Source organism: Rhea pennata, chromosome 1 (assembly GCF_028389875.1).
Source record: "Rhea pennata isolate bPtePen1 chromosome 1, bPtePen1.pri, whole genome shotgun sequence".
Lineage (NCBI taxonomy): Eukaryota > Metazoa > Chordata > Aves > Rheiformes > Rheidae > Rhea > Rhea pennata.
This window is the reverse complement of record NC_084663.1, coordinates 158,754,653-158,769,554: the sequence shown is the minus strand read 5'-3', so window position 1 is coordinate 158,769,554 and position 14,902 is coordinate 158,754,653. Positions and strand designations below refer to the sequence as shown.

Genomic DNA, 14,902 nt, shown 5'->3' with positions numbered 1-14,902 from the left:
AAAGGTTCAGGGAACAATACATTTAATCTGTCTGGCCATTTCCTTAAACACAGAAAATTCTCACTGCTAGTGTCTGCTCAAGTAAGTTCCCTTCAAAGGAAAAGCTTTCTGCGACCTGGCCTAATGGAAAATACAGAGCAATCGCAGTGCATCCTGCTCAAACCCGTCTCCCTCACCAAGGAAACAAGCCAGCTGCTGCGGAATAGTCTGCACCATGCAAGTATTCAGCCTCTTCAAGGCTCTTAAAAACAGTATCTTGTATGCCCTGTGCTGCAAAGAACAGGTTTCACAATAATCGAGTAGGAAATGAAAATGGCTTATCAATTTTCCATCTTTCTCAGGAATTTTTTTTTTTTTTTTTTTTTTGACTCTTCTGCTCTTTTGATGCTGTATTTTATACCTTCTGCCGTGAGAGTCTCGGGGCTTGTTCTTACTTGATTTTTATCGTTCCTATAGTAAAAGCATCAGAGGTATAAAATCCAGGGAACTTCAAAACTCTTTGCCTTACAAATGAACAGAATACCTTCTCTGTTTCAGATTAATTTAGCTTACACACTTAGAAATGTAAACACTTAGACTGCAAAGAAAGGAGTTTTCTGACTCCTCCCCAACCAATCAGTATTGTACACTATCCAAAGAGAGAAAAGCCTATCTTGAAAGAAATCCAAACATTGTTCATAGGGCAGAAATATAATATGCTAATCTACATGATGTACTCATCTTGAATTATTAAAACCCTGGCAAGTGTTTCTGTTGAAAAAATCATCTAAACTTCAACTAGACGTTGAAGAGAATATTTCTAGCGCTGATTAATAAAGGCATAATTATACTATATATTCAGTACTGCATCAGAAATAGCACATGCAGTGTTTTCATTACATTCCTATTTGGAATATAAATAGAATAAATGTTATTTTGTTATAAAATCCAGGCTCCATTTTGTTGTTTTCATGCCTACCATGAAAAGTTCATGGTCCTAGGCTTTAATCCTACTTTAATTATTTGATCCTGGCCTAGGAGATTAAAATAAGTTTTACTATTCCTACATCTATGAAGAGAAAAGATGAAGACTACATATATCCCAAAACCTGTGAATGATACAGCAAGAGAATCCAGAATTTGTTGGTTTTATTCCAATGTCTTATTCCCAGGATCATCTTCTTTCACATTTTTTTTTTTTTTTTTTTTAAGAATGTGCTCAGAATATAAGATAAAGTAAAGATTATATATTTTACATTTACTCTTTCTTGGACAACTGTCTAAAACTTGAGCTAACTTCAATATGGTAAATTTTATTTTTTTTTTGTTAAAAATTTTGTTTATTGTATGGAACAAAGTACTTTTAAAGCCTTTTGGGGATGTGTTTAGATTTATTTTTAATTTGAAAATATGAAATCACCATTCAGTTACTTTTCTAACTAAAATTTTGGATTCTGGGTCTAATCAGCATAGCTAAGCTAGATGGGATGAATTCCTAACATTTGCCTATCAATAGTATGGATTATATTGCTACGCCATAGGAAAGTACTGACTGTATAAAGACATTTACTCAGTTTAACAGTGACAAAGTTTTCTGGAGTTCTTAAAATAATATGTATATTTACACTCCATCATATTGATCCCTCCCTTCAAAAACACTTTGCTTATTTGATAATAGGAAAATCCATTAAATCCATTAAGTACTACTGGAACATATTATACTAAATATTATTTATTTACTGAGTACATTTTAAAGTGCATATTGGCAAATGGTCTGACTTTATCACTGAAATGACTTTGCTAAGGCAGTCAAACACCCTGACTTTATCAGTCATTTTAAAGGTATCTGAGCCTAGAATATAACCTTCCTAAAACTCAAAGGCCCAGAAACACAAGAAGATTTACTTTACAGAAATACTGAGAAGTCAGAAGAAATAAGGCTGTGCGTGTTATGCTCAAAGTCCAGATCCTCAGGTTCAGTGAGGAAGCAAATGCATAATTCATCAATGAACAATGATGAATAACCAACTTCGATGCTAGTCTTAGTGATCCCTCCTGACATTTTAGCTGCTTTTTAGTCACTAACTTCTGCTACTAGCCAAAAGAAAGGAGGGGAATATGAAGCTAGAGTGGATATCTTCATCTGTAGAAACCTCTGCTTTTACTGTAATTCACATAAGCCCTGCTAACAGGGAAGGACATATAGGCATGATTCATCAGTGGAGAGAGCTTGTGTTTCAGGTGCTGGGACAACATCTACTCAGTGTCCATACAATCTTCAGCACCTTCAATGGCATGAGAGACAATAGAGAACGATGCAGCACTGATGTCTCTACAGCTTGTTCCAGGGTTTGGACTCTGGTGGTATCTTTAACTTTTCTTTGCTCTCATTTTTGCCCCAGAACTGGTGAAGTCTCTGTTTCACAAGATTTCAGGAAATTAGATACAAATTCTAGAAATACATAAATAAAGAGGTATCGGCTGAAGTTATCACAGCAGATAGATTCATAAAGCATTATATCATTATGGATGAAAGTACTTAAAGTTGCGCACTTGAGCCTGACTCACAAATGAATTTTGACATTTAAAACCCCCAGAGCAAAAGTCATCAGACTTTGTGCCTCTGCCACTGTCACTGCTGCCTTATTGGCTGGCAATGTTGTCTCACTCTCTAGAGTGAAAATGTCTGTCTTCAGGAACTGAGGCCTTAAATTACAGAGTTGCTTCTTTTCCATTGCTGCCCCCTCTAGCACCCCTAAGGGACTGTGCAATAACTGAAGACCGGAGAACTGCAGTGACCATCAAGCTAGACAGGCGCCCAGTCCAGAAAACCATGGTAAGCATCTTCAGAGGACTGAATTGGGTGGACTTCAGCAATGGTGTCTTGATTCTTGGATAAGGTGACAATTCACAGCGCTTGCTGAGATCACTATTTTTAATAAGGAAACCTACAGTACTGGCTTCAGTCTTGACTCAGGAAAAAACAAATATCTGTATGAAATTATACCTATGTATTAGTACCAACAACTCCAGTAATTTTTTGTTCAAAATTGAATTAAATAATAATAAAAAGACAGATATGCAAGGCTCTAGACACCCCAGCACATGCACAATGGTAAAATCCTCAAACGACTAATCACTCAGGTAGGATCTCTGCTCAAATGTCATATATAAACTTTTATCTTCCAATTCAGTGGTTCAGGAGCACAACCTCCTCTTTCTCCAGATTCATGACTGAATAAATATCTTTTGCAGTGTGCTCTGGAGATTACTGAAGCCAGGCTTCAGTACAGTATTTTAGCTATGTGGAACACTATTTCAGCTGTGTTTAAGGACCTGTTTATAGCTAAGTATAGGCTTAAATGCCTAACTGAAAAAGGCAATGTATTTTTTAAAGACAGAATTTTTGTCATTTTTAAAGCTATTTTTTTTTCAGTGTTACACTCCTAGAGAAAGAAAGCAACTTAGCAGCCATGCATTGCCTGCAGATGTTATACTTAAGCCTCAGCTCATTACCACTGACATTTTGTTTGAGGAAATTACCTTTCAAAAGGTTGTAAAATAGGGTTGTCAGACACTGCCAGACAGAAGAACTTGAACTAGTTAGCAAAGACTTCTTGGAATGCTTAAGGGGATAAAAAAATTACATACTAAAATGTGCTTGACATTCACATTCTCTATTTTCGTTTATCTTGAAAAATATCTGGATAGTGATTTCAGCATACTCACCTCAGCTAGGTAAAATTCATCGTATTGTCTCTTGAAATTTTCTCCTTTGTAGTAATTACTAGCAGCAACAATCACATCTACAGCCACCATACTTAGTATGAACATATGAAACACTGATGACCTCATCATTTTCTGCATATAAAAAAAGAAAATTTAATAATCACAATGAGTCAAACCACACGCATGAAAAAGTTCTATCACATTGTCAAAACCTACAGTCAGCTATAATAACATATTTTTATAAAGCTTGTTTAGATGATTCTAAGTTATTACTCTTTAAAATATACTCTAAGATGGTAGTACTTCAACTGGTTTATATATGCAAGATTTTTTTTACTTTTTGGTTTCTCATTTGCCAATCAACTTTTTACAGAAGGTTTATTATTTAATGAGATTACCATTGCTTTAGTATGCTTTTAAAGCCTAAACTGTATTTCTAACCACTCACTTTCCCCTGGTTTATATTCCTTCATTATGATCTTAATACAGATCTTACTGACATCTTGCTCAGAAACAAGTAACATCAGTTCTATCTTGACCACTGCCTTTGCTTCAGAAAAGACAAATAAGGTAAGATTCTCTTATTCCTGCAGGCTTCCTGCCACCTTTGTTTGAGTGCCCACATGGATGGACCATTCTTGAGCTTGGTGGAGGTGATCCTTGAAAGTAAATCATCTCTTCTGGACCCCTCTTCTCTCCTTTACTGTATCTCATGGGATTCTTCCAAGCAGGTCCCTAACCAGGCAAGTCTCCTCAAATTCAGCACTGTTATCCTGCTTTGGCCCTGTTCCTGCTCCTCGTGGTCCTGACCTCTGCTATTTTATGGTCAGCCAAGACTGCTGCTGACTTTCACATCCCTGACCAGTTCTTCCTTGTGTACAAGTATCCAGCAGAGTGTCTCCCTACATCAGCTTCTCAGTCATCCTTGTCATCAATGCACTCCAGAAATCTTTCAGACTGCTTGTCTTCTAGCAATCTGAAGCGTTGCCTTTCTAGAAGATATTGGGGTGTCCCAATATCTGGGCCCCATGACTGTGAAGATGGTATAGAAGAATCCCAAAACTAATTACATATACTTAACATACACTTGTAAAGATATATTATCTTGTTAGAAGACTCAAACACATAGTTGTAAAATACTGTCTCAGTCTTTAGCGATCAGTAGTTATGCTGATAAAGAAATGTCCACATTTACATTTTACATTTAACCCTGCCCAGATCTTCTGGCCTTGGCCCTTAGTTCTTTTTCTGATCAAATTAGAAGACTATCATCAGTTACATATTGGATACAGCAAGCACAAGCAGTTGTTCAGGCTTTTAGCTACGACTTGTACCTACCTATAGGAGCACTCATGGTCTATTGAATTTCACTGGTGTTTTACGGTAGTTTGTTTAAATTTACATGGAAGCAGAGTGGAGAATAAGCACATAGTTACAAGCATTCAGCTAATAGGACTACCTCTTGGCTCTTAACCTCTGGGCTTCCTGTGTGATCCACCATTAATACTGCAGAGAGAAGACAGCTCAACCCTACTCATTCAGGTTGGCCACTTTTGATCCAAGTGGCATGAAATGGTTTTATGTTCCAACCTAGAAAGCAGTGAGGCTTAGGAGATAAAGCCTGACAGTCAGATGTTTATAGAATAAGTAATACATGCCTGAAGTGCAATGAAATTAGTAAAACTGTATGGCTAAAAGAGGTTTTGTATTATTTCTAACTCAAAATAAAGCAAGCTATGAGAATACAATAATAACATATAGGGCTACCGGCTTCAGTGATGCATTTTTAAAAGTGGCGTGATTCACAACAGGTAGCATCATATCTGTTATATTTTCATTTCACACATAAGTTCTAAACAGACAGCTAGTCTCTCTGCATATTTTACACTGTATTTTAATAGTGTCAAAATGTCCTTCGTAGTAGGAAAGTATGCTGTCTCAATTGTGAAAGCACTTCACAGACAGAAATTAGTAAGTGCAGCTGCAAAATACACTTTTCTTCATAAGAAACAGTAGAGAAGCAAAATGGTAATACAGGAAGAGTAAAAATGCATAGCTCACCTCTGTACACATGTATATACATGCACAGGTTGTCATACAGTCCATATCTTGGGACACCCATAAAAAGACTTTTCCACTGGTATATGTTATGCTGGACACTAAACTATGATAATATAAATAATACTCTAACGGCACTATAAAAAGGTCAGTAAAATTCAGTGAAGCTGCTCTTTGGTTTCTCGGAGGCCACCTTTCCATCTCAAATAAACTGAAAGGAGATGATTGAGCTAGTCAAAGGCATTACGTTTGTAACATAATTCAAGCTAATAAAGAAAGAGGTTCAGACAGGATACAAGCTAGTCACAGACTAGGTATAAGGATGAAAGCTGGCTGGAGCAGCAAATTAGAAGTTCACTGTGGCAGAAAATGTGAAGGCTGGAGCAAGACAGAAAAGCAGCTGGCTGCTGGTAGAAGCAGAGAGAGCCCAAGAGGCCAGCAAGGTGGAGATATCTGAGCAAATACACAATGCACAGCAAAAAGGCTTTGCTGAGGAGACCCATAGAAGAAACTCATTACTTTTAAATCCCTATACTGGCCTGCTCATGGGGGCAAGATTGGAATCATACAGGCTGGTATTTATTACAAACCTAATGTGTCAAGGATGAATATTCATACATTCACATTGCATACAAATACAAAAATTTCTTTCTGGAGGCCTAGATAACAAAGTCCCCTTTTTGCACCTCTGCCATAATGTCTGACCATGACAGCTCACTCTCTCTTTAAATATTTCTGTAAGACATTTGAAACGAGGTGTAAGAGAAAGCTCAATTTAGCCCACAGCACTTACTCAAGCCTTAAAAATCATTTTGGATCACTAGATCAGCAGTGTGTCATTTGGATTACAGACTTTATCAGAGCACACAGCCATGGAAAATTCTTTGTGCAAACTTAAAAGAAGAGACATAATGCCAGTTTTTGTTCTTGTTTAATTTACTGACCTTTTCCAGCCCTTGATGTGTGTTTCTTAAACTATGTAGGAATATGATGAAAGAAATGTTCTGATGTTGCTGTCAGCCAGCTGCATGATGGGAAAATTGTGTCTAATATTAAATTGGACTTAAGATTTGCTGTGCAGAAGCAGTCTCAAGTGAAATGCCCTGTTGCTGCCATCAATCATTTACAACAGTGAAAAATTTCCTGCATTTACTATGAGTCACTTCTGAGGTTTGCATCTGGCTTCACGCAGGATGATGACTCTCAGCGTCCAGGACACTGTGAACAATGTGGACTGAACAGTGCATTAAATATTCAATAGCCCTAAAAACCAACGCATGACATATCTTTAGCAATATAAATTCTTTCAGTGTTTGGAAACATAAAAGGGAGGTGAGCATCTGCTTTTTGCTTAGACTGGAATTTCATGGGAGTGGAAAAGTCTTCTAAAATTCTATTCTTTTATTTAACATTAGGGATATGTTTATTACGACTGAGAAACTCTAAGTGAAAAATGATACTTATCATCCCAGATCCACCCAAAAGCTCACCAAAGCAAAGACATTGGAATATCTGACTGAAGGAAGCCATCTAGATCACTTAGTCCAACAGAGTATTATCATGCATGGACCTAAAGCAGTCTTTTGTCATTCCAGGAGTATCAGTGTTGTTCTAATACTCCTCCCATCCTTCTACATGGCAAAGGGAGGATAAGTGACATAAACTGGACATTGCTAGCTCACTGCCACAGAGAAAACCCACAGCAGCTGCTGGAGCTGCACAGACACTAGGTCAGGAAAGCGGGGCTCCCTGCAAAATGCAGTTACTATGACAACTAAAATAACTGAAGATGGAATTATGTTTTCCTAATGCTAAACTCCATTTCAGGTCTTGATCCTTATATCAGGCCATTTCTTGTGCTCCAGTCCTTTATATAGGATTGTTATTTAAAGTCTGTAACAGTTCTTTCTTACTAAGCAAGTAGGAAGGTGTTGCAAACCACTAGGACCTGACTGACTTAAGAAAAGGATGTAAAAACCATGTTACGTGATATCACTCCCTCAATACCAGCCATACAAGTAATGTTCAATATTATCACTTGATATTTAGAATGAGGTGTCTTTAAAAGAGCTCAGTGGTTTTAGTTCAGATCTGCAGGAACCTAGGTTGCATTTGACAACAGTTAATCTATTTGGTGATAGTCTAAGAAGAAAAGCTGAGAATAGCTTGGCGTGAAAAGTAAAAATTACCAACAAAACCCTTAAGTTGGTTAGTGCTGAGCAAGACACAGTGACAATTTGATACACAGAAAAATTCTGCTGATTTTGGTCATTTACTGTGCAAATAGTTCAGAGAGTATAGTTGTCATAATGGCAGGGTAGTTCTCAAAAGTACCAAACCAATTTATGAACAAGGTAAATGCCATTTAACCAAAAAACTTTCAGATCTCACTGTACAGGTAAGCAATTTTTCTCCTAACTTTGATACTCCTGAATTGTATACCAATCAGCATGGAAACTATCGGAAAGTTTTATCTTTACATAGTTATATTTTAGATATACTTTAACACTTTATAAAACAATACTCCTGCATTCCATGACATTCCCATAACATCTAAGCAAATACAGAGGGATCATGGGCTATGTAATAGGGTCAGTTTAAGTTCTGCACAGAATTCTTACTGCTTAGAAAGTAATGTGGGAAACAGTCACCCAAGGTGCTAGCCAATCTTGATTTGATATTGAAAGGAGGAGAAATAATATGCCTTAAAGTTTATTATAAGGTACTGGTCCTGGAAGAAGACAGGAAACAGTAAAGAAAGTTTGACTTTTAGGATTCTATATGGTAAGATTTCTAAAAGCACTAAGCAATAACTCAATCTAGGCCTAAAGGAAAGACAAGTTTTTTGGTCCTGTATGGGTTTAGTACACTTATGGTGTTTATTTTGTCATTTTGTTTTTACAAAGTGCTTGAAGATACCTTGACAATGAGAGGAGCTTTAGAAAATCACATTCTATACACTGCTAATCATATATAATTCATAGCATGAATAGGATAAATTTGATTTTCATCTTGTTGGTTAATGGCCATCTGAGCAAGTACGAAATTGTGAAATTGCAGAAAATTTTCCCCTTTGTTTGTAGAGCACTGTAAAGCATTTTACAAGCTGTGTAACTAATTTTCTATAAACCATTTTGCTTTCAACCTACTTTATGACTGCCTGACAAAGATACGCTTGTAAGGAAAATTTAGTAAATTATGCTCATGCTCTGCAATCTGAACATTTCTGAAAATTATTAACTATTAACCCTGAATTTTAAGGGAACAGTCTTTTTAATATCTTGCTTTGATGCACTTACCTACCAGTGTGGGACACTACATAACACTGCATATCTGAGATACATCTATTATATTTGAGAGCTACAAATTCAAGTAATGCAACTTCACGCAGGGAATGATGTGAAGGGTGAGTTTTAAAGCTGCTGAGAAGGGGAGCATTTACACGGAGTAAAGAAATTAAGTCTGTCCTCAGACATTATTAACTCTGGTAATGTAAGGGAGACAGTCCCAGCTTTCCAATCCAGATTTCCTGGCCTAGAACAACAAAAGTCAGGTAGTACCTTCTCAGTTTATGTTACGGAAACTATTTTTTAACATATTTTATGATGGCAGAGGAACTTCTTAGTGTAGGGATGGATATAATGATTGTATCAAGTTCATAGTTCAAAGGAAAATCTCCTTGGAATCTCTAGTTACTTTTAGGTCACTTTAACGCCATGTTTAGCGTAGAGAGCCTTTGTTACCAGCAGAAGGAGATAACACAAAATGTTCAAGGAAGCACAAAAAACAAATGACATGGTAGCTCTTGCAGGCTTCATAGTATACAATTGAAAATCTTTCTCTAAGTGCTACTTATCTGGCTCTAGCAGAAATGACACTGCCTGGCAGAAAGAACTGTATAGGCAAGAAATTGTCCTGGCTTGAACAATATTCTATACATTTCACTTTACTGTGCTTCTCCTTCCACCTCCCAACTCATTTGTAAACTCTTTCAAGGCCAGGAATGTTCTATAACTATGTATTTTTTCTCAGGACCTACTACAATGGGGCCTCAAAATAAGCTGGAAATACTAGTAACACATTGGAAGACATAAATGTGTGCTCTGATGTGCAAATGAGGTCCTGCTCTTCAGGCTATGACAACATGGTTTTTAAAGCAGCTGTACTCACTTTCAGATTATCTATAACTGAAATCACACAGAAATTATCAGTTCCAAAGGCCATCTTCAGTATTCTAAATATCTTTTTAATATTTGAAAATACAAGCAATTAATGTATCTGTTATATTGTACCAGACTTTCCTGAGTCTAGACTTTTTGCATAGCAAATTTTGATTTAAAAAGAAAAATCTATAAACCTCCTCCCCAGAATTCTAGTCAAAGGAACAAAGTGAAGTGAATATAGGAAGAATGAGAAAATATGCTTTTAGGAAATAAAGAAATGGAAACAATGATGGACAACTTACTGAAGAGAAATGAAAAACTCTAAGCTATGATTTTTTCCAAGTAGCTTTAAAGGTCAAAGTTTCTGTCAGTATTTAGATACTTTTCTCCTCATATCCTAGAGTTGTAAGGGGGAAAAGAATCTTATTTAGCTATAGGACTAAAGAATAAATATTGCATACACTTCTTCAGACTAACAGCAGTCAGTTAATTAATATCTTGTAGAGCAGTCACTTTTCTCCTTCCAAAAACTTCCAAGAGAACAATCAGAAAGAGAAATAGTGACTCTTCTGCTCTAAAATTCCTGAAATAATGATTTCTTTCAAAATAAATGAACCTCCTCCTCACCAGTTTATAAAACAGCTAGCATAGATATGTCATTTTCTTTGCAAAAGATACGAAGGAAGTAAGCAGCCTTTCAGTGACTGCAATCTGACTTGGAGAAATGGAGAGCAGCAGCTGCAACATAAAAGAAACCTAAAAATACTACTTAAATTGTTCATGACAACAATAACGCATAAAGATTGTTACCTTCCCCTCAGATTTTAAAACTGCTAGTATCATCACCTCACCAGTAATTTTCTTAAAGCTACATTCTATGAAATAATTCTAAACAGAAGTGGAATAATATGAATATAGGATTAACTCTTTTTCCTAAACATTGCAATAGAGTTAAATTGAGAAAATGCAATCAGACAAAACAATTATTGTACAAAAACTTGAACAAAACAGGCCAAATTATTTTTTTGGTTTATATATAGTGATTTCATCTAAATTATCAGGGAAAGACTAGACCCTAGTACTTTACCAAGATATAATTAATCACATGTGTCCACATAGGGATTTGTGCACTCCCTAGTACCACAGTATTGAAACAAATAAAAAAGCATACAACTCTTTATCCTTCACAATACAGAAACTTGCTAAGTTTGTACAGTAGTTTGTGCAGAAAGGTGTAAAAAAATGCCTAGTAACACTCCTCAGACTAGCACACATATCCTCAGCTTTGATGGTGATGCGCCACAGGTCACAGTTCCCAACAGCTGTTGAAGCAACTGCTGATGCAACATCAGAGGCTTCTACCCAGAGGCAGCTTCAGGAGGAGGATGTAGCTCTTCAAGTCTGGGGCTGCAGGGAGGACATGGAGCCTGTTGCCTGCAGGAGGTGTGCAGTGGTTGAGGATCTGAGCTGCTGAGCCAAGGAGCTCTGGGAGGAGATAAGCAGACTGTGTGGCATCAGAGAGGGTGAAAATGATATTGACTGGATCTTCCCCAAGACCCTGTAGCTTTTGGAACCAGAATCTCCACCTGTAGCAGAGGGCAGGCAGAGTCAGCACCTACTGAAAAAAGTAGAAAAAAGTAGAAAAGTGGAAACTCCTACATGGTGAAGGCTGGAAGTTAGTGACTTCTGACACCAGGAGCAGGGCTTCTGTTCCACTGGAAGACTTGCAGCTTCTGAATAGGTTCATTCCCCTTGTAGCTGATGAGAGGCTGAGAACAGTGTCAAATGGACCATCTGTGCCATCCAAGCCTCAGACACACAGGAGCACTAGGAGGAAGCGTTGAGTACTAGTAATGGGAGACTCCCTGCTGCAGGGGATGGAGGTCCCTATCTGCCAACTTGATCTGCTTTCTAGGGAGGGTTGCTGCTTGCCAGGGGCTTTCATTCAGGATATTGTGAAGGGGCTGCTGAGGCTTGTCCAGGCCTCACACCCCTCTGCTCTTCCACATGGGTACCAACAATACTGTCAGCAGAAACCTGGAAAGTATCAAGTGGGTTACATAGCTGCAGGCCCACTGCTGGAAGGGGTAGGAGACCTGGGGACAAAGGACACAGAAAAGGCTTCTTAATGCCTTCTTTACCTCAGTCTTTACTGGCAAAACTGGCCATCAGGAATCTCAGCTCCTGAAGACCAGAGGAGAAGTCTCGAGCAATGAAGACTTTCCTGCCCCTCTACTCAGCCCTGGTGAGGCCTCATCTCGAGTCCTGTGTCCAGTTCTGGGCTCACCAGGACAACAAAGACATGGAGCTACTGGAGAGAGTCCAGCGTAGGGCTACAAAGATGATCAGAGGGCTGGAGCATCTGTCCTATGAGGAACAGCTGTGAGAGCTGGGCCTCTTCAGCCTGGGGAAGAGAAGACTGAGGGGGGGGGTCTTATCGATGTGTATAAGTACCTGAAGGGAGGGTGTCAAGGGGACAGGAACAAACTCTTCTCAGTTGGCCCATGTTACAGGACAAGAGGCAATGGGCCGAAATTGAAGCACAGGAAGTTCTGCCTGAACATGAGGGGGAATTTCTTCCCTGTGAGAGTGATGGAGCACTGGCACAGGTTGCCCAGAGAGGTTGTGGAGTCTCCTTCTCTGGAGATCTTCAAGGTCCGCCTGGATGCCCAGGTGACCCTGCTGAGCAGGGAGGCTGGACTAGATGATCTCCAGAGGTTCCTTCCAACCTTACTGATTCTATGATTCTAAGACTTACCCTTAGCAGAGAAGGAGCAGGTTAGAGAATATTTAAACAAAACAGACACAAATCCATGAGACCTGACAGGTTATACCCAAGAGTGCTAAGGGAACTGGCTGATGTCACTGCAAGGCCACTCTTGGTTATCTTTGAAAGGTCATGAAGATCAGGAGAGATTCCTGAGGACTGGAAGAAAGCAAATGTCACTCCTACCTTCAAGAAGGGCAAGAAGGAGGATCTGGGGAACTAACAGGCCAGTCAGCTTTACCTTGATCCCTGGGAAGGAGATGGAGCAACTGATCCTGAATACTACTTCCAAACACATGAAGGAAGGCAGGTGAGTGACAGTGTGAGAGGCAGTGGACACAAACTGAACCACAGAAAATTCCATTTGAACTCTTTTTTACCATGAGGGTAGTCAAACCCTGGAACAGGTTGCCGAGAGAGGCTGTAGAATCTTCATCCTTGGAGATACTCAAAACCTGCCTGGACATAGTCTTGGGCCACCTGCTATAGGTGATCCTGCTTGAGCTGAGAGGTGTTGGAGTAGGTGATCTCTAAATGTCCCTTCTAACCTGAACTAATCTGTGATTCTGTGAATTTGTATCGTTTACCTCCTAGCAGCAACCTAGTTAAAGGAGCTAGTTTTAAAGTATGGGTCTTTATAATAGTAAATGCATTTATCCTCAGAGTTATAGCACCCACATTCACATTCCCACCAGGTGATATCGTAGGAGAGCCTTAGCCTTATGGCTCCCATTAGCATCTGCATCAATTCCCAGAATGCTCCCATGAGAGAGGGAGAAAAACTAGGAGACTCAAGGACAGATGCTCTCATTTAAAGACAACGTGCAACTCCAGAGGATGCTGCAGTGAGCCTGGGAACTAAATTCAAGTTTCCCAGATCTCAAACTGTTTCAATAACCATAAAACAGACCTCCTGTTCCATTCTTCACCTGAAATAATGAAGTTGGCTTTTTTCAGGAAAAAAAAAAAAAATCTGTGGAGAAGCTGCAGAAGTAACTGGGCAATATACAGACTTATTTGGAGGGAAGGTGAAAGCTTAGAAAGTCCTACCACTGCATCATGAGGCAATAGACCCACCTGAGACAGGAAATGCCCTAAAAGATATCAGAGAAATACTCTTCACAGAAATAACAAACTTGCATCTCCAGTTCAATGTGATTGACTTTTCACTGTATAGTTAGGCTGAAAGTTGTTTCATTCTTGTTCCTTAGGCAATGGTGAGAAAGGCAGGGAAAATGAAGTCCTTTTTGCTGCTCCTTCTCCAGTAAATCTGTATTTGAGCTTAAATCTCACTGTGAGGTTCCAGCTTTAAAACCAGATAATGTATTTAAGATGCAGAGATTGTTTGCAAGAGCTGCTGTATTCTCCTCCTGGCCTTGGGTAACTTATAAGCATTGCCTTCATTCTCTGAAGAACTCGGCTATCCAAACCACCCTTTAAAACAAATTTTGATTTCTTTTGAACAGTTTTTGGAAACCCTTTTCTCCAGAGGGTTTGTCTGAATGATTGCATGGGTGCTTGTGCTCCCTCACTTACAGCTTTTTAAATCTATTTTTATGAAGGACTGGTTTACTTCTCTCTGCCATTACCATTAGGACAGAAAGCTACAGTTCAATATTTAGACTGAATAAGTCCTCTTTTACTAAGGAAAATCTAATAAAGCTCTACCTTTAATATTTTTTTCTCTGATCATCTGAATGTCAACATTCTGGTATGAAAGAAGAATGAAAATATGCAGAAAGTCAGGCCCAAGAACCCAATGGCCTTAAACAAGCGAGAATGTCATCCTTCAATGGTATATTAGTTAGCTATCTGTCAAGAAAGCTGCCTCATCGCCACAGAACCAGGTACCATCAGGCTTTCTTCTGAATGTGTTTGCTAAGCAATTTTAATTCATTGTTGACACAGTTATAAAGCTAAATTTTATACTAAAGAAGTGTAAAAATGCTGCCATGAATTTTAATAGTTGTAAGTTTAAAGTTCCCTTGTTAAATAAATACAATTAAGAGTCTAAGACATTTCAGTATATAAAACAGTTACCGACTACACAGTTTTCTGAGGCCTGAGAAAGGAAAGAAGTTTTACTTTTAAATGATAGAGGTCTGAATAGGGGAATCTCAAGAGCAATTTTTTAAATCATATTATTACTGCTTCATTACAGTCTTCCAAAACACTTTCTATAATTAGTATAGAATTCAAAAAGAAC

The 14,902-nt window shown here is 38.4% G+C and overlaps 1 protein-coding gene across 1 annotated transcript in view; it reads right to left on the bottom strand.

Moving 5' to 3' along the window:
- NALCN (sodium leak channel, non-selective) overlaps nucleotides 1-14,902 on the bottom strand; it is a 243,686-nt gene that overhangs the window by 114,655 nt on the left and 114,129 nt on the right. The window contains exon 11 of the mRNA XM_062566808.1: nucleotides 3,709-3,840. Coding sequence (XP_062422792.1) covers nucleotides 3,709-3,840 — 132 coding nt within the window. The remainder of the gene's footprint in view (nucleotides 1-3,708; nucleotides 3,841-14,902) is intronic.